General features: G+C 37.7%; 2 protein-coding genes across 2 annotated transcripts; both read left to right on the top strand.

Annotated features, from left to right (window-relative positions):
- The first annotated feature begins 6233 nt into the window (after window positions 1–6233).
- LOC128260258 (tetratricopeptide repeat protein 12) lies at window positions 6234–7273 on the top strand. Its single transcript, XM_052993081.1, has 3 exons — window positions 6234–6526; window positions 6582–6926; window positions 6990–7273. Exons 1-3 carry the CDS (start codon window positions 6339–6341, stop codon window positions 7204–7206), a joined length of 750 nt encoding a protein of 249 aa, XP_052849041.1. The 5' UTR covers window positions 6234–6338; the 3' UTR covers window positions 7207–7273.
- Window positions 7274–10777: 3504 nt separating this feature from the next.
- Window positions 10778–17222, top strand: LOC128255909 (mitochondrial import receptor subunit TOM40 homolog 2). Its single transcript, XM_052985793.1, has 6 exons — window positions 10778–10861; window positions 14878–15368; window positions 15431–15874; window positions 16070–16395; window positions 16697–16921; window positions 16979–17222. The coding sequence occupies exons 3-6, from the start codon at window positions 15581–15583 to the stop codon at window positions 17097–17099; spliced, it is 966 nt and encodes a 321-aa protein (XP_052841753.1). The 5' UTR covers window positions 10778–10861; window positions 14878–15368; window positions 15431–15580; the 3' UTR covers window positions 17100–17222.
- The last annotated feature ends 1423 nt before the right edge of the window (window positions 17223–18645 follow it).

Genomic DNA, 18645 nt, shown 5'->3' with positions numbered 1-18645 from the left:
AATGTGTTTGCGTTTGTCACTTTTGGGGCTCTGCGGTCCGAGATTCGGTGGGTGTGGTGGGGGGCGGAGCGGGCAAATCGGGCAGCTGGCTTAGCGAACGTCAACATTTTGGTAACACACACTTACTCCCTCCACCACAGTGGGCCACTCGATCCACGCAATTAATTTCTGTATCAGAGAGCGCAGTTGAAGTGGCCAACGGGGGGCTTAGAAAAGGGACAGGGTGTTCTGGCCAGGTGTGAGTTAAAAATTTCACACAAGGGCTGTGCTTGTGCGCACGGGTATTAAAAATGAAACCAAAACAAACAGCAAACATCAAAAGCTGCCGAGTGCCGAGTGGCGAGTGGCGCGACAAAAGGCAGCTGTGCCATATCCGTCCAATCCGCTGTGACCAGACCACCTTTTTCCCATTTTCCGGGGCCCCTTCGAGCGGGCCGCCATGGCTGTCTGATTTTTAAGCCGGTTCTCGGTTTCCGGTTAAGTATATGACAGTTGCAAGGTCCGTTTTGTAACCAAAGACCATGCCACGGACAATAGGCGAGTTTGAGCTAGTCCATGAGTGGTCTGGCAACATTTGAGAACCTTTTGCAGGTTGGAGTAAGTGGAAAATACGGATCAAAGACCCGAAACTTTATACTAACAAAGTTTAATTGCTGGTAGATAACTTTTAATTTTGTTTAAACAATTAGCTATATCAATAATATATTATATGTAAGGTTAAAATATATTTTAAGTTAATAACCAGTTCTGATAATATGTAAATTATCTTACACTTTTTTCAGAAAGCAAAATATAACAAAACTCCAGGCTTATAATGCTCCCAACTGCACTTATACTTAGTCGGAGTGCTCTGCTGCGCCTAGATTTGACCATGGGCTTAAAGCAGTACATATGCATTAGCGAGGCAGACACGCGACCGCGATCCCCAAAAACCCTCGCCTAAAGCCGCGCCTCTTACCCTGCTGAATTACCCCTTTTGGCTAACAGCGAAAACTGATGTTTTTCACTCGCGAGATTTACGAGCGACGTGCATATTGGGCAACAACGTAAACGCACTTGACGGTATTCACCCCTTTCTCTTCACCGCCAAACCACCAATGTTTCTTTCCTATGAGTGCACAAGGGGAAAAACAATATACTTTTTAAAAAGCTTGGTTTGTAATTTAAACAAATCCATAAAGGAGCCTTAAAAAAGATACATAAATAAAAATTCTATTATTCATATAAAATTTTTATGTAAAAGAGATATAAATAAAACAAAAAACATTTCCTTTTGATAATACATGGATAACCAAATTAAAATATACTGTTTTTTGAGCATTTTTTTTGTTGTAAGCGTTTCTCAATAGTCTGTTTCAAGACAATTGAGATAAAAATAATTCCAAAACACTTCCAGTTAGCTTGTTCTTTTTAAATTCACAAATTACTTAGAGTATGTGGGTTTAAGCAACAATAATTTTGTTAGTGTTGGCTTGTAAAATAAAATATTACGAAATTGAATAGCCCATTTTCAGTGCTGTTTGTTTCAGTGCTGTTTGAGTATGTTTATCTTGGACTGTGGCGCCTGTGCTGCGGATAGGCCTTTTACCATATGAAAGGACAACAAAAATGCGGGCTGCCGCTTGTACAAAACTTTTGTGTAAAAATAAAACATTGCAGTGCGCTTTTGTTGGTTCGCAGCACGGAGCTGGGCCTTTAAAGCATTCATTCAAGTATCTGGCAATGGGAAAACATTTAATTTTAAGCGAAAACAATGCCGGCAAACGTTTGAGATCTCTCCACGCGAACTTACGGCCAATGGGCAACATTAAAAACTTCCGTTTCCGCTGGCAAACAAGCACAAAAGAAATGCAGCGGAAATGCCGCAAAGTTCAAACAAGAAAACCGACGCACAGGCAAGCAAACAAGCAGGAAAACCGCCAGGCAAACACTAACAGCATTAAGGATGAAACTAAGTCCTGCCCGGACTTTTTCCTTATTTTTCCCCAACTCCTTCTCCAGCTGCACACTCATTACCAAAATTGCAATAAATTTTTGTGCACTGAAATTATTTGAAGTGCTCGCTGCCATACACACATAAAAACGTCCATTTTGAAATTTACGAGAGTGTCCAAGAAGAATGTGCTAAACTTTTATACGCGACCAGGAGACAGGAAAACGTAACTCGTAGTTGTAGTGTCAAGTGTTTTTGGGCGGTCGGTTGTGCAGAGAATCCACCAAAAAGAAACCACGAAAAGGAAAACGTTTTAATTGCTTTTTGTTTTGGGGGGAAACTCGAAACTGCTTTCGAGGGTTAAGTCTATACAGAACCAAAGCCAACTGTCGTGATCGATGAGTTATGGGTTTTTAGGGAAAATTGAAATATCGGCCGGCAATTGAAAAGCTACAAAGACACAGTTCCTTGAAGGAAATGGGTATATTTTGGAAAGCGTTATGTATGTTTAGCTTTAAATGGTCTTACAAATTGTGGTTAAGAATTTAATACAATAAGTTTTCTGTATGGCTGAAATCTTCTCAAATAATAAATACAAAATAAGACCATTTGGTCAAAAAGTAAACCCATTAAAATGTTTTTTAAAACGGTCTCTTATTATAATCTTATTTTGAACAAAAATTGGGCATAAAGCAACATCTTTACGGTTTAAATGATTTCAAAATAAACAAAAACTTAAAGCGCTACATATTTATTTCCTTTTTGTAACTTGGGAATAACAAAATGTGGGTCTACAAACAAAATAAAAGCACAAAATAAAGCTTAAGAAAAAAAGATTTAAATCAGAACATTCTTTTAATTGAACTTCTTACTGGCGGAAGACAAAGGAAGAGTCTTCACCACAAACCCTCAATGGATCTTTTACCACTTTAAAGCTCTTTATGTCCCAGTACCATTGAATTTATTCACATATTTCACTTTTTTGTTGTGCTCGGAATGATTTATTAATGATGCTTATTATTATTGCTTAATTGCGGATATTTGCATTTCCACACACGGACACCGAGGGAAGAGCCCTTCTGTGTGTTACAACTGCGGATTTAATTGGTGCCAAGCGAAAACATTCAACCAGTTTTCTGGCTGCGATTACTGAAACGATTTCAGAGCCGCACGCTGATTATATTCAATAATGAAATTTAAATAAATTTGCATTTAATGACATCCCACACATGCAGGTCCACCTAGACGCATATTTGATATGCGGTAGGCTTTTGTGCGCTCAACTTGAAATTGTTTCGGTCTTTTTGCAGACTCCCACGATTTGGGCTTCCAGCGTGATATGAAATTGTAATTAATTCGATTAAGTAGCGGATTTTTCACTAACAAAATGCATGCGAAATGCCATAATGGATTAATCGCAGTATAAATAAAAGTGTTAATATATAAATATATAAAACCCAAGTATTGTATGTTTCAGTTGTTGCAAAACTCATTCATCGGATGCGCAGCTGATAGCTTATCAGCAAAATATCGTAACAAACCCCATTAAATTAATATTTTATTTAACTAGGTCTAAAATTATGTTCTTTTTATTATCAATATTTTCTAAATTATCGGCAAAAGTGTACCAAATAATTGATACGTATTTAAGTTGAAAATACCAACCTTAAATATTCATTATTAATGAGCCCAACGACATTGACTACAGTCCCCTTTTTAAAAGTCCGTTTATCAATTTTTCAGCTGAAATTATATCTTCTGTCATTTTGAATGGCAAATTGCCAGCGATTTTTAAGTGATTTTCCGTTAAAGAACATTTAATTAGTGCATTCAAATGAGGTGGACTTAAACCGTCTCGCTGCCGACAGAGATGATATTCCTCTTTCATTTGCATAGGCTGATAAATACCATAATCAGATGTGTATGTGTGGATCAAGTGGGAAACGTATTCGGTTTACACTGAAATAACAACGAGAGCGGTTAAATTTAGCTTTAAATTTTAAGATTTTTAAAATGTATTTCCTGGGAATTTGTATTTTTGAGTGCAAGGGGAGGATAACTGGACAGTTAGTCGTTAATCAACGCACTCAGACCTCCAAAGAGTCGGGCAGACTTTATGTGCATTGTCTCGCTTGATTATACGTCACACCCCCCACCCAGAGAATGCGCAGTGAATCTGATTCTTATGCAGGTTTTTTACGCGTCCGCGACATGCAGACACATAAATTTAACAGGCCAGAACTCATCCCCACAGCTTCATCCAACACCTCCAGCCAGTGCACTGCGAACAATGCCTGATTGTTGGTGAAAAAAAAAAATATTTATATGGTAATTTGCGTCTCGAAATGCGACCTTAAAGGTGGCCACAGTTGGCCCCCACTTGAACGGACAGACAATGGGCGCTGGGGCAAAAAACAAATGAAGAGCATAAAAGTAAATGCGAATCCGAATCCGAAAACGAAAACGAAAATGGAGCGTGTTAACCAACCCCAATAATTTAAGCAGAATTTATGGCATTAAGCGTAGCGAGCGAGAGATACGCATTATAGTAGAGGAGGACCTTGGTCAATGGCCCGTTCGTGGGCCAGGCAAATGTTTTCGGTCCTCTGTCGCCCCGCCTTGTTATTCTTTTCCGAACGCCCCGTCTAATCCTTACAGGACACACGCACACGCACAAAGGCGGCGGCCCGAGATGCTCCCCCCATAAATCAAATGCCAACACACTGTGTGCGCTTGTGTGGTTGGGTGTTAATTAGTATTTAATCTATGAACCATAAATAAATCCCTTCTGCAAGGACACTCAATTTCCGTTTGCTTGAGCACAGAAGTGAGACACTCGAAAGGGGCGGAGAGAATTGCCCTTTGTGCTGTTTAATAAATTGCCAATTCTATGTCAAAGAAGTTAAGTCAACTAATTGCACAGTTTACTTTTTGTATGAGATGTTCAAGTGGTAATAGGGTAAAAAAAATCTATAAATGCGATGAAAAAATGTATTTTTAGAACGTAAGTATTATTATAAAAAAGAAGACAAGAAGAACGAAAATATGTTGCTAAAATTTATTTTTTTTTTAAGTTTCGTTTTTTTTAAGTATTTCTATTTTACAGAGCGTTTGAAAGTTTCTTAAGACTTTTTTTGATCTTTTTCTTACAGTATTTCCACAGTCACAATTGTTGATGTCAAGTGTGTGTCTCTGTCAGAGGAAAAGTGTCAATAAACCAGTTTAATTGATTGTGCGCTAAGCTGTTGCCAAACACTGCCAGCTTGATCCGCCTTCTCACCCAACGCACTGAACATACACTGCGGGCCATATAAGTATTTTCATTTGGCGGTGGCGTCATCTGTTGACAGCGGGCGTTAGCTGTTGAACTAATGCTTGACATTTGCATTGCAAATTGCGCATTTTAAAAAGCGCGACAATTACAGCTCACCCCGAGACTTTCCACCATTTCCCCACTCTGTCTTTAAAAGCAATTAGCGATTAGCGGGCGAAACTTTTCAGCTTTTCCTCGGGAAAGCGCAGAGGGGTGAAATGTGCGTATGTCGTCAACTCTAAATTAGTTTGATTTGCATTCAGTTCATTTAATTCCAACGCTCGATTTTTTTGTATCTTCTGTCTTGTTTTGGTCTCGTTTTCACTCCCTCGATTTGAATTTTTTCCAATTTGCAATCACAATTGCTCATTGATTTTCGCATTTGGATTTTCTCATGGCTTTTAAATGCATTTGGCAATTTCCTGACTTGCCATTTTAATTGTGTATGCATTAAAATCAACGCAATGATGCATTTTTAATTCAAATTAAAAATCGCTCGCAGCACTGAGGATTTTATGCAAAAATATCCTACGGCAATGGAGTGAAGGAGAATTTTTGCCGATGGGCTTGAGTTAAAATCGGGTTTCTAGCTGGGTTGGTTTTGGTTTTGTGGCGAAGCGTAAAAGATTCTGGGTCGCGACAATTTAATTTGCTGATGCAAAAGTCAATTAATTTGAGAGGAATATATAATCAGATGATGGCAGGAAATGGGTGTGAGTAATAGGAAAAGGCAAAAGATAACGAGTACAAAAGGAAATAAGCAAAACCCTGAAATTAAATAAGAAACTATATTCCTTCGAGTTCAGAAGCTAAGAATATTTAAGTTAGTGATTTTCAGCATTTATATTCAAGATAAATGGGTTAGCCTTTCCTTCTAATACAGAAATCTTTTTAAAGCATATTTCAACCAAAGTCCATACAAATTTGATTAGAGTTAAGATAATGAAATTCAAATACTATAATACAAGAAGGTTTTTTATGTCAAAATGTGAATGTTACTTAACACCACAAACAAACAAAACACCAAGCAACACAAACAAATATATATAAAAATGCATAAAAACTACATAAATAATATTTAAAAAACTTAAAATGTCTTCACCTACCAAAATCGTGGAAAAAAAAGAAGAAAACATAATACGAATTAGTTTGGAAACACCGAAACAAGAACTTTCAATATATCAACATCCCGAAGCGAATGAGTCCTTCCTTGAGAATCATTCAACAGTCAAAGATGTGGTCGAATGCCTAGAAACGATTGAAAACGCCAATAAGACGGAGTGAGTAGCTAGGAAATTAGTGAAAATTATCCGCTGAAGAGAACGTAATTCCCAGCTCTTCGAAGGACCGGAAGAAGTCTTCGGTTGATATGGCCGATTTGGATTTTGTGGTTACAAAGCGAATTAAACGGAACAGCGCGTTTATTCGTCGAAACAAAACAAGGAAAGTGCCGTCCAACACGAATCAGTTTACATTCATGCGCCAGGTGGATCCGGATCCCGATGACCGCATCTTGGCAAGAAAACAACGCGAAGATGTGGCCGAGACTTTTCGACGCATGGGAAATTTCGAGTATCGCAAGATTAACTTTGGTTTGGCCAAAGATTACTACACCAAGGGTTTGGAATATATTAAAGATACACCCGTCCTGTATGTGAATCGGGCAATGTGTTATATCAAGTGAGCTCTTCACGAGGTGTTATTTCAAAAGATTTGATTTTGTTAAATAATCGTACTTTGCAGGTTGCGCGAATACAAGCTAAGTATTATGGATTGTGACTATGTAATTGCAAAAGTGGATGAGAACTATCTGCGTGCTTGGCTATATCGGGCAGTGGCCTATAAACGTCTGAACGATGAGGCTAATTACGAATATAGTGTTGATCAGGCAAGGAGATTAAACAGATCCGAGGCGGCATTCATCGATGATTTTGTGGACAAGATGCGTTCGCTTCTTTAAAAGAACGAAAGCAAATTAAATTAAAAATAACCAAAATCTAAAATAATTATTTAAATATATTCTGCTTAAAAAATTTGTTAAAAATATGTGTAACCAAAATCAAGACAATTAACGTTGAATATAAAGCAAAGAAAATGCTTTAATTCAAACGAGAAAGTTCAATAATAACTCCCAGTGCCCATCTCATTTTCAAGCCAATTAAGGTGAAAATCATTTAGTATTTTCCGACCCGACTTCAGCACTCTTCCTGGATTACCTCATTTCCGCTTCGAACACCTTTGAGTTGGCTGTTTCCACAACATTCAGCTGATTAGCCGAGCTGATTTTTCTGCCTTTCGCTCTCTTATTTTCTAATTAACTGGCAGCTCATAAAAGAAAAACTCCAACAAATTGATAAAGGATGAAAAGCAGCCAAGAAAATCCATGGAAAAAATAAATTGAAAAAAAAAACTTTTGTCTAACTTTCTCTCTTAACTTTCGGATTGCTCAAGGTGAGCTGGAGATGGAGACATTTATTTTGTGCTTCATTTTTTCTGCCATTCATATTGCCCCTAGGCTTTCCATAAAATGCACTTCAGATGTCCGAAAGCAATTTTGTAAAGTCTGATAATTCCATCTGACTGGCTGGTGCTCGTTTGGAGCCTTCTGCAGCCCATTAAGGCGAATGTCGACCGGCAGAAGTTGACCCAAATATTACTCAGCACATTTGTAGGCAACAAATTGCGACTTGGACTGCGACTGGGGCTAAAGTTCAAGTGGAAGCTGGTACTGGATACTGCCTGTCTTTTCCCTCTCAGTCAATTTGATTTTTTAATTAAATTTATTATGGCAAACAGCATAAAATTTTATGTGGTTAGTCCATTTCTGGGTCACATTGCTAATGACTCTTTGGGTCGGAGTCGGATTTCGAGATGCAAGCTGCAGCCTGGAACAGGACGTTTAGCCCGAATCCTCCCGCCCACTTCTCCTCACTGTAATCTGCTACTAATGCCCTTTGGTTTCTGCTCTCTCTGAATGCTTGCTCTTATTTCTGTGTGTGTGTCCGGATGCTTGTTTATTTAATTATTTTTTATGAGAATTGTATTTACCTTTCGGCTGCCTCTTAGATTTATAGAATTTCTTTGCACACATAAAAGCTGCAATATGTTTTAACAATAAATATGAAAATCCGCAAGTGGAAATTTATATGTCTGGCTTTTTCCAAAGCCAAATCTCAAGTTTATGGTAAGCAATATTTCAATTATAAATATTAGTCAACTTTAAAGGAATTTATTTTGTATTTCGGTTTGATAAATTTTGAAAAAAAATTATGGATTGAGATTAAGATGAAGGTTTGCACATCTGTTTTTGTATTTTAAATAAATTAATCATGACTCTGTTTTTATTATTATCAAACAATAACAATTATGTTTCCAATCGGATCGTTTCATCCATTTATTTTGCCTACATGTATTTTTTATCTAAGCGTGCCGAATGGAAAAAATAAAAAAGTGTGCTTGTTTAGTCGAATGCCTATTCACTTTTCGTCACAAAATTTGATATCAGATATTTTGTATGTTAAAGGTACGATCTTCACGACTTGTTTTTGTTTGATAAAATATAAAATATTTTTACGTCACAAAATGCAAGTGTTTTACCCACATATATATAAAGATTATTAGTTTTAATTTCGCTGACCCTGAAGGATGTTGCCTGTAGTTCAGCTGAAAAGTTGCCGAAAATAAATTCCAAATATATGCAGTACACCTGAGCTCAAGTGTTCTAGCTCTACCGCTTGCTGGACATGAAACAAAACAAAATTTAATTGAAGGCAGGGGAGAAAGCCATCGGAAATAGCTAAAGCTAAACGTTATTTCTTTGGTCGTATCTTTAAAATGAAATATGTATGCTTGAATGGACCACGTAACATTTACGAGTCTGTGGTGGCTGGACGACACACACGATGTATACGCAACACGCAAACAGCAGAGCGAACACATTGCGTATACGCATCATGCAGGCTCCATAAACATTCGCAAATAAAATGCGTTTAATTGTAGCAACTGACAAAAAAAAACCGAGAAAGAAACAAAAAAAAAAAACGAATATATATAAAAGAAAACGAGAGACAGGCTAAACAAAGTGGAAAGTCCTGGGACCAAAAGGTAATTAAAGCTGCCAGTGAAAGTTTCAACAGTCCTACATTGTTAGTGCAATCGCTCGGAATAATTTATTAATTAACTACAATTCGAATGAATGAATGAACGATTACCGGCACCAGAATGGGCCAAAGTTGGACTTCCTAGGAGCCAGAAGCGACAATTTCGATTCTCCAGCGCACGTAACAGGAAAATCAATTAAAAGCGCTTTATGTGCGCGACAGTCTTCGTTTTCATTTGCGCCTTGACTGTCGCCTTCGATTCGACTCGATTCGATTCGATTCGATTCGGTTCGCTTGGGTCTCCCAGTTCTGGGACAAGTTTAGCGCCTGCCAAGTGGAACTTTGTTAGTTTCTAATTAATTGTTACAGTTACAGACGAACACTGAAATTGACTGCAGCAGCTGCTTAAGCGACCCACCTCCCTGTGCTCCTGCCAATTTTAGCATCCCCGGTTATTTATGTCGGATACTCGGCATTATTTATGTTGCATATTGGGCGCATTGTAGTAAATTAACCAAAAGGCAGACAGGAGTTTTTCCCCTCCTTCAAAGGAGACACAGCTGGCGTTTTTCTTTCCCGTTTATTGGAAATGTCACAATAACTTTACAGTTATGACAATTTTATGGCTACGATTTGTGCTTGAATGTGAAATTCCCTACCGATATTGGTAGGTAATCAGTTTTTCAGAGGTAATTGCATTTTTGACTTGGCTAATAAAAGTTGAAGCATAAAATATGTATTGGTTTATTGCTGTATTGAAGAAGAGAGTAGTAAAATGTTTTGTTAAATTTGTTTACTTGTATCCTATCTTATTTTTTTTCCTATATAACTTAACTTTTATCAACTTTGATTTAATCAATTATGCCCATATTATTAATTGTTTTATTAATTTCATTTTTTTCTAGGGTATATTTATAAACAAGGTCATATTTTTCTGGTGACTTTCCAAACTAATTTCCTTAATGTAATTTTGTATATGTTGTTCCGTATAATCTTCAAAAGCGTAACAAATACATTTAAAATAATCTTCCTTCACATTAATGGAAGCCTAACCCTCGGATTTAATCTTTAATCTTTCATTCGCTTTTCTGGCACTCCGCTTTTGCGCCAATCGATATTCAATCATGGGCCATCTCCGCAACCGGGATAACATTTTCGATAATTACCCGTAAAATGTCTAGCTAACAACAATTGCCAGCGCTTTTCACATCCCAGCCAGCATACACACACATGGAATAGGCATCCTCCCAAAGCCAATTGAATGGAATCCCCATCTTCATTTCCGTTTTGATGTCCATAACCAGGAAGCCTCTGCTTTCAGCCCCCAATCCGTTACCGATGGTGTTCAATACTATCAATACTTAGCTGGGCGCCAAAGTCAAGTCATGAACTAGAAAAAAAGCGGCAAAGAAATAAACGACAACGGAAACGGAAAAGGCTTAACAGCTGCGCTCACCCGGACACTGAGTAAAGATGATGATGGGGAAGGAAGGGAGCTGGACACTCTCAAAATCCGTAAGCGCATAATCATGAAAATTGTCAGTACATAATGCCTCAAAAGGGCCGATAGCAAAGCCGAAAAGGCGGAAAAGGTTTTTTCTTGCATCTTTACTCACTTTACACGCTTGACTTTGTGGATGGCCTCGATTGGTAACTTCGATGTGGTACAGTGTGCAAAAATCCTCAATCTCTGGGGTTTTGAAATGACCAAAAAGGGTGTCTAATAAAATTCCCACATACTTTCGGGCTAAAAATAAATTGTTGCATACAGGAAGACACTTTTTAAGGAAATGCAAAATATTGATAAATTTATTAAAATATGTCCATTTGATTTCAAAATTAAAGAAGATATCAAGGGCGCTTTTTAAATGAAATATTTATCTGTCTTACAAAATGATATTAGGTTCAACATAGCAGATATCAACTATCATTTGATATTGATCCTCATAATATCAATTGCTATGAAATACTTGTGTAAATTAAAAAAAATCATCGTACCACGGTGCTTGTGACTCTTCTCCCCCTGCAAAATTTGTAGAGCGGAAAGTAATTTTCTTGCGCTTTTTATTCGCTCTCGTTTTTTATGGGTCGATTCTGGCATCTCTGACCTGTCCTCTTCGGTCCACTCTTCTTCGGTGTCCACTCAGTACACCCCTCTCTCCTTTCTGGGCCTCCTGTGTCCTTTGCTGTCCTCGTATTAGCTCCCCATCTTTTGCAGAAAAGCAGCAAAAGCAACAAATAGTAAAGAGAGAACGTGAACGTGGTCAAAGTTTCCCGACTATATGTTACCCACTACGCAAGGTCGTGCTTAATAATATTTAAACACATATATGGTAACTTTCTGAGTAATGTTCCTATTTATAATATTTTTGTTTTGTTGATAAATGTCGTCGAATCAAACCAATTTATTTATTTAGTATCTTGCACTTGCAGTCCCTCAGTTCTTTATGACATTTAGTTTCCTACAAAACAATATACCCTTTGCATTATGGCTATAAAAGTTAAGTTTACTTTCACATGCCGGCCGTACTTTGATTTTGTTGTCTGCCCTTTTTATTTTCGCTTCAGTTTCGTTTGTTGTTGCTATCGATGGGTGGATTCTTCAGCTTTGTCTGCTGGCGTTGGCAAAAATCAACTTTTGCACGTTTCGATTGTGTAAAGTTTTTATGGCTTTTTGATTTTTTTCACTTATTGCCTACGTCGCTCCAGGCGAGTGTGAATGGAGATGTGAACGTGGATGGGTTTTTGGGCGTGACTGGGGGCCAGCACCCCGCTGTCATCATCAATAAGGTGCCTCATTGAAGGCACTTAAATAATTACAAAATAATGGATGCCAATGGCAAAATGTCAAGGACACTTTTTAGCCACTTCGATGTCGTAGAGGGGGCAGAAGAAATCGTGGAGTCAGTCCTTAATGCAAATCGTGCCCAAGTGCCACCGACTCGGTTTGAGAACTCTTTCACATCAAGTCAAAGGGATATAGTCGTCCTCTGGAGGAAAAGCGAGCGAGGTATGCAAATATTTGGTAAAGCGAATATCAGTAAAAGTGCTGGTGGAAGGCCTCTGTTTGTTGTCACTTTGATTTGTTTGCCTCATTGTAAATATTTAATGGAGCTGAAAGAAGTGTGACGGAGTGCAGAGCTCACAGGAGGTGCGATGGGGTTATTCGACTCAGGTTTTATTTTTCTCAAGCACTCTCATTTTCTGCTTGGTAAAAGCAAAACGAAATATAGTGTGTACTTTATACATCAAACTTATATCTTACAAAATCAAATAGGCTTACTTTGCCCATATTTCATTGAACTATTTAATTAAATTTTCCTGCACTAAAAGTCTTAAATATCATTTAAGTTGATAAAGTTCAATAAGCATTCTCTATTTATGTATTTTAGATTCAAAATATTTATTTAAAAGTGATTCTTTCCACTTTCAGACCCGTTATTGCAATTGTTACAATCCCATTTCAGTTCCCCTGAGGTGCCCAATTCACACAAAAGTTTTAATGAACACAAATAGCATTTATTGATAACGAATTTACACAAGTGCAGTTCCCGGCACCAGTTCACTCTAGCAAAAATTGAAATTGCTTAAAATATTAAAAATTTATTGCCCACTTCAACTCCTTTTTGCTGTTTTCTGCTTATTTTTTTTGGCTGCGTTTTTTAAGGCGTAATAAATAAAATTAAATTATATGCAAAATGTATAAAAACCATGAGCAATAAAAAAATAAACACGATAGTAGGCATTTTACACATGCAAACAAAAAAAGTGCAGTAAAAAACTCCACAACACAAGATAAATAAATAAATTGTGCATCGAAATGCGATTGAATTGTTTTTTTTTCTTCTTCCTTCGGTGCTCTACAATTTTACCAATGCTGGACAGTAAATATTTTAAATGTTGGCATTTTGTATGTAATTTTTTTTGTATATTCTCTTACTTTGTCCGCAATGTTTTTCATTTGTAGCGTATCATTTATATTTCAATTTTAATTTATATTCATTTGAATATTTGCTCTGGGCACATTTATTGCCTATTTTTTTGGGCGCTTTAACTGAAAATGCTCATAAGTTAATAGAGGACTTGGTAAAGATGTAAGGGAACGGGGAAAATGTTGTATATTTAATTGCCCTTAACAACGAACTTCAACTGAAACTACGTTATGTTTGTTTATTACTCTGCAATGGAAATCCGATTGCTGATTAAACTTTTCATTGTAAGCTTTAAAACTTTTCCGCAAGTGGGTCAATTCTGTTTACCTTTGAAAAAAGGTAAGAGTGAGTGAGTGCAGCGCAACAGTTTGATTTTTGTTATTGAAAAAACTAACAAGCTTATATGACAGCTTAAAAAAGTGTGTGGTAGGAGGCAATTAAATTTTATTAAATGTCACTTTGAAATTAAGTCAAATTATTCATGTATTTTTTGGAAATTAAAGTTAGCTTTAATTTCGAATCAAACGATTCTAGAAAGAGAACATTGATTAATAGATTATTACCATAGCCAACAAACAGGCGTCAACAAGTTCTTTTCGTGCCACTTATGCTATTTGCTTATGATTATCATGGTGTATCTCCCATTCGAATTCCCTTTGAACACTTGCGGTTTTCCGGCAAAAGTTCTGCGGCCGCGTTGGGCTTTGATTTGCAAACTGAGAATGCGGGTGCGACCCCTTATATTTTAGCATATTAAATTAAAGCAAATGGCTGTGATGGCGTAGAACAAACCAGACAGCCCGCCATCTGCTGGCTGAGTGATAAATTTAAGTGCTGGCGTCTAAATAAGTGATGTCTTTACCACCGGCAAGGCGAGGGCTTAGCTTTTCGTGGGGCTGAGGGAAAGTACAAAAGCCCGAGCCGCGACTGAGCTGCTGAATAAACAACTTTTGCATTTGCTTTCATGAACTCCAACTGGAAATCGGCTTAGACGACATCTGGCAAACGTCATTCCCATTGTCATTTATGCTCTCCCCACTAAGCATAATCGCTTTGTTCTTGCCTAAAAATATTTGATTACTTTTAAGAAGATCTTTGAAATTCCTATCTAATTTTATTCGAGTACAATAAAATTATCCATGAATTCCTTTCTAAACTAGCTAATGGTCCTATTATGATGCTAAGATTGTTCAAATGCAATATTGTACTTAATTTGGTATCAAAACCAAAGAAATGGTATTAAATTATTTTAATGCAAAAAGGGCCTTTTGGTTATTTGATCATTAATAGAAATCAATATCTTTGCTTCGCAACTAACTAAATCATTGGCCCAAAGGGCCATACATTATGTATCGAAGCCTTTGAAGAATATTGTTAGATATCCAAGTATTGCTAAATTTACTTGTTATATGCATCAAAACTGTTTTAAAATGCTTAATTGAAAGGGGCTTTGTTCACATTCAGCCACAGCCGTAATTATTTCTTAATCATTAGTGCATGCTTAGTGCTGAACACTAGCATGCACTTATATTATTAATATCATATTAAATAGCTTTAATTCTCAAATTCACTATTTTCCTTCCTTCGATTTGGATAAAGACACAACCGAACTGGTTTCGCTGATTTCTCGCTTGTGATTATCCCATCCATAATTCCATCTGTGAATCAGACACTAGCCAAAAGCGAAAAACAGTCATGAGGACCATAGCCCAGGGCAGTCACACGCGAATCGCCTTTCCATACATCATCATCATCCACATCTTCGTCGCTCCGACCATTATCCTTTAAAAGCTGGCTTGGACTGGGATGTTTAAATATTTCATGGCCTGCCCAATGGGTGATAAAGGGGAGAAGACGAGCTATGGAACTAAAGGAGACGTCGGCGACAGACGAAGAAATAAAAACCAAAAGGCAGAAGACGATGGCATATAAATAATGTAAAAAGTGTGAAATGCGCCTAATGGTGTGCCAAGGCCGGAGTAAGAGCGGAAGGGCTGGCGAAAGCGAAATGGAGCCCATGAAATGGCGCATAAAATGACAATTGACAGCTGATGATATTTTTGCTTGAATGCGCTGTCTCAACCATCCATGTATTTCATAAATATTTGATCGAACAGCAGGTCCATGTAACATTTTCGTTTCTTGTTGCCAGGTGAAGGCGAGTGAAACAAAAGCAGCAATTCCAGTAAACAAGCTCAGACTGATTCATTTGGAGAAGCGGACGATCAATACCGAATTCCACAATACACAGGTTGCCGTTTCTTCCACGTTGTCGTTCCGTTGAAAATACCCACCCATCGATATGTCATGCAAAAACTGCCCACCCTACAAGGCCTCGGAACTGGGCGTCTTCTTTCCCGACTGCTTCGAACGCGTCAGCGGGTTTTGCAACAAGAAGAATCCCGGAAATGTCCAGAACCTGCACATCCTGGCCCACCGGGTGATGCCCAGGTTCTTCGACGGCATCGAGCTGGACTACCTGCACCGCCTGGCGCCCAACAAGTACATCACCGCCTCCTGGGTTCTCAGCCACATCAGGGCTTCCGGATTCCGCTTCGGCGGTCTCTACACTTTCCGCGTCCAAGACGACACCATGGTGAGTGCGAATTTGCACAATTTCTTCAGTGGCAACAAGACATCGCATTAAGCTCTTTGATATTAATAAATCATTTTAATATATTTAATATTTTAAGATTCGATTAATTATTTGTAATAATTTAAAAAATGATAATATTTTATAAAATATAAAAAAGAACTATATTCATAATGTCATTTTTAATTATTTTTTCAGTATACACCAACCATTATGGGCGACATTCATCCCACGACGCTGGCAGCCAACCTGAACATCCTGTACTATCCCATCCAATCTCTACGAATGGAGGCCGTAATGCAGAGGGCCAGGGAAACTGCTCCGGTGGAAAGTCAGTACACGATCGAGTGGACGCGGCAATGCGACACTTGGACAGCCAACTTCTACAATGTGCGCAATGAAAATGGCCGCTGCACACTATCTGTGATGAGATCGGTGACCGCCCACTGGGCTCTCGGCGCGGAGATGCTCCTGGAGTGGAACGAACCACAGAAACTGAACCCGGACCTGGCCTTGGCAGCACGGTGAGCTACTCTTCGATTAGCAAATAAAATTGCTATCTTTATAGAGATATTTGAACGTTATTATAAGTAGTAAATTTTGTTCGGCAGGCATCTTATTAAAATAGTATTGATTTTTAAAAAGGTTATATTAATTAATCTTAATATAATTAAAGTTAAGTTAGGACGTATTTCTTATGAAATTTAAATCATGGTACCTGAAAAGTTAAATTATCATCTTAGTACTTTTTACATAACATAATAATATAGTTTATTTAAGGAAATATTCTTGGTACATAGAAATTCAGCAGCTTTGACCTTTCAGGTACTCCCATTATAATTATTCTTTGGCTGCTACCGCCTCGAGACAGGGCCTGGATGTAAGCTATTGGCAGCGGATCCATCCTCAAATTCAGATGGCCAATCTTTTGGCCTGGAATCGTAACACCCGACAAACCATAGCCACAATATGCTACCAATGGAACTTCTGGAATTCGGCCGTGCATGGAATGTTCGATTCAGATGCCTCTGTGGGCTTTATGTGGACCAAGTGGGTATGGCAATTTTAACAAGAGACTAATCTAAAGTCATTGTTAATTTCCCCCAGGTATTTAAGGCACTTGCCGCTGCAAATGGGTTTCAGTGTGGTGATGAACCTTCCCACAGATCGATTTGCATTCGGCATGCGTTTTGTTTTGGATCCGAGCGGACTGAGGCGTGGCGAATAATTGTGTGTTGCTATACCATTTTTGTTATATGTAAAGCCAAATTATTTATTGCAAATCTTAGTCGAGGGTTTAGAGAATTACAAATTTTCTGTTTGGAAAACTTTTATTTCGTCAAAGATACAATTTGTTCTTCTTATTATTTTAATTTGTTTTTTGACTTAGTGAAACTTAGATTACAAATATTTTACAGAAACACATTTGGCCACACTATGCACATTTAAAGCCAACACATACTCACAGCATCGGCGAGTTTTTCCTTTTTGCAGCAAACGAAGAAAACTCGCATGCATTTGATTTATGTGCTGGCAAGTCTAGACACTGTAAATATTTTTTAATGCCAGCACGAAAGACCAGAAATCTCAGCTCAAGAGGGAGCTAAGAAATTTATATGTACTTATGCATGGACATGTACATATCTATAAATCTAAAATAAATACAATTTACACAATAAATTTCCCGTCCACTCTCAGCTGAGTTGGGCATAATTTAGCCCGAAAAAGATAATATCTCCTAATCCGATATAAAGCTCAGAAATATTCCCAGATGGTTCACTGCCTGACCTATAAACCGAAAAAATGCAAAAAGAACGAAATTGACAAAAAGGAGTAGCCAAGTCCTGGGGCAAAACATTGAATTGATTTTTGGTTTGGGCTGGACCATCAAAACTTTTAAGCCAACTGAGTTTTCTTGGACAAACAGTGGTTGGCTTCAATTTCCAGGGATGAGTGTGGGTAGTGCTATGAAAAGTTTCTCGCACACATTTAGACATTCACTTATACATGCAAATATTAATATTTTAATAAATCTGAGAATCCTTTTCTCAGCCTACACAAAAACCCATCATCAAGGGGGTAAGCCAGTGTAAACTTTTACCAAAAGACCCAGGGCAAGTCTTCTATCCCTTTACACTTTGCCCGCTTATCGACGCCTTTACAAATCATTAGATTTTCATATCCGATGATTTTTACAACGATTTAAACAACAAAAAGAGCCGAGACCAAAACACAAATTTTCTGTCTCCTGCTTTTGCAATTTTTCAGCCTCGATATGTCAATTTGTTGTTTTTCCACGCTCATATGTGGGCAGAAAAAAAAGTGGCAGGAGGAAAAGAAACACATTTCCACGGGATTGTCGCCCATTTTATATTTATTTAAGATTTCCTCGTAGGCGGTAAATGGAGAAATTGTAAAAAGAAAGCCAGAATTAAGCCGTAGCAATGGGGGGTGAAAAAGAAGAAAGGAAGCAATGAAAAATAAAATGCAGAAATTCATTACGAATAAGGTTTCGGAGAATGCGCTGAGTGGTGCATTTTCTCGCTTCCTTTAAAACAGTGGAATATAATGAAATTGAGGAACAGATTACATTCGATATGTTGTCTGATTGGGTAAAGGCGTTATTTCTCGTGTAAATTATAATGACAGACAGATTTATATGTCTGCGTTTCAGTACATAAAGTGAGGTACCCTGTTTTATATTGACCTCTTTCAATTAAACCGCTAAAATAAACAACATACAAATGCTAAAACATATGAGTAAGTGAGCTTAA

The sequence above is a fragment of the Drosophila gunungcola genome, chromosome 3R, assembly GCF_025200985.1.
Source record: "Drosophila gunungcola strain Sukarami chromosome 3R, Dgunungcola_SK_2, whole genome shotgun sequence".
In the NCBI taxonomy this organism is placed as follows: Eukaryota; Metazoa; Arthropoda; class Insecta; order Diptera; family Drosophilidae; genus Drosophila; species Drosophila gunungcola.
Note: the sequence above shows the minus strand (reverse complement) of the source record. Positions and strands in the feature narration are given on the sequence as shown.

What these genes read in the sequence shown, in the direction of transcription:
- LOC128260258 (XM_052993081.1), top strand. Translation starts at nt 6,339, where the DNA reads ATGTCTTCACCTACCAAAATCGTGGAAAAAAAAGAAGAAAACATAATA. An exon ending in GAAAACGCCAATAAGACGGA is followed by an intron (nt 6,527 to 6,581) that starts GTGAGTAGCTAG and finishes CGTAATTCCCAG; the next exon opens with CTCTTCGAAGGACCGGAAGA. An exon ending in CGGGCAATGTGTTATATCAA is followed by an intron (nt 6,927 to 6,989) that starts GTGAGCTCTTCA and finishes CGTACTTTGCAG; the next exon opens with GTTGCGCGAATACAAGCTAA.
- LOC128255909 (XM_052985793.1), top strand. Translation starts at nt 15,581, where the DNA reads ATGTCATGCAAAAACTGCCCACCCTACAAGGCCTCGGAACTGGGCGTC. An exon ending in GCGTCCAAGACGACACCATG is followed by an intron (nt 15,875 to 16,069) that starts GTGAGTGCGAAT and finishes TTATTTTTTCAG; the next exon opens with TATACACCAACCATTATGGG. An exon ending in GTGGGCTTTATGTGGACCAA is followed by an intron (nt 16,922 to 16,978) that starts GTGGGTATGGCA and finishes AATTTCCCCCAG; the next exon opens with GTATTTAAGGCACTTGCCGC.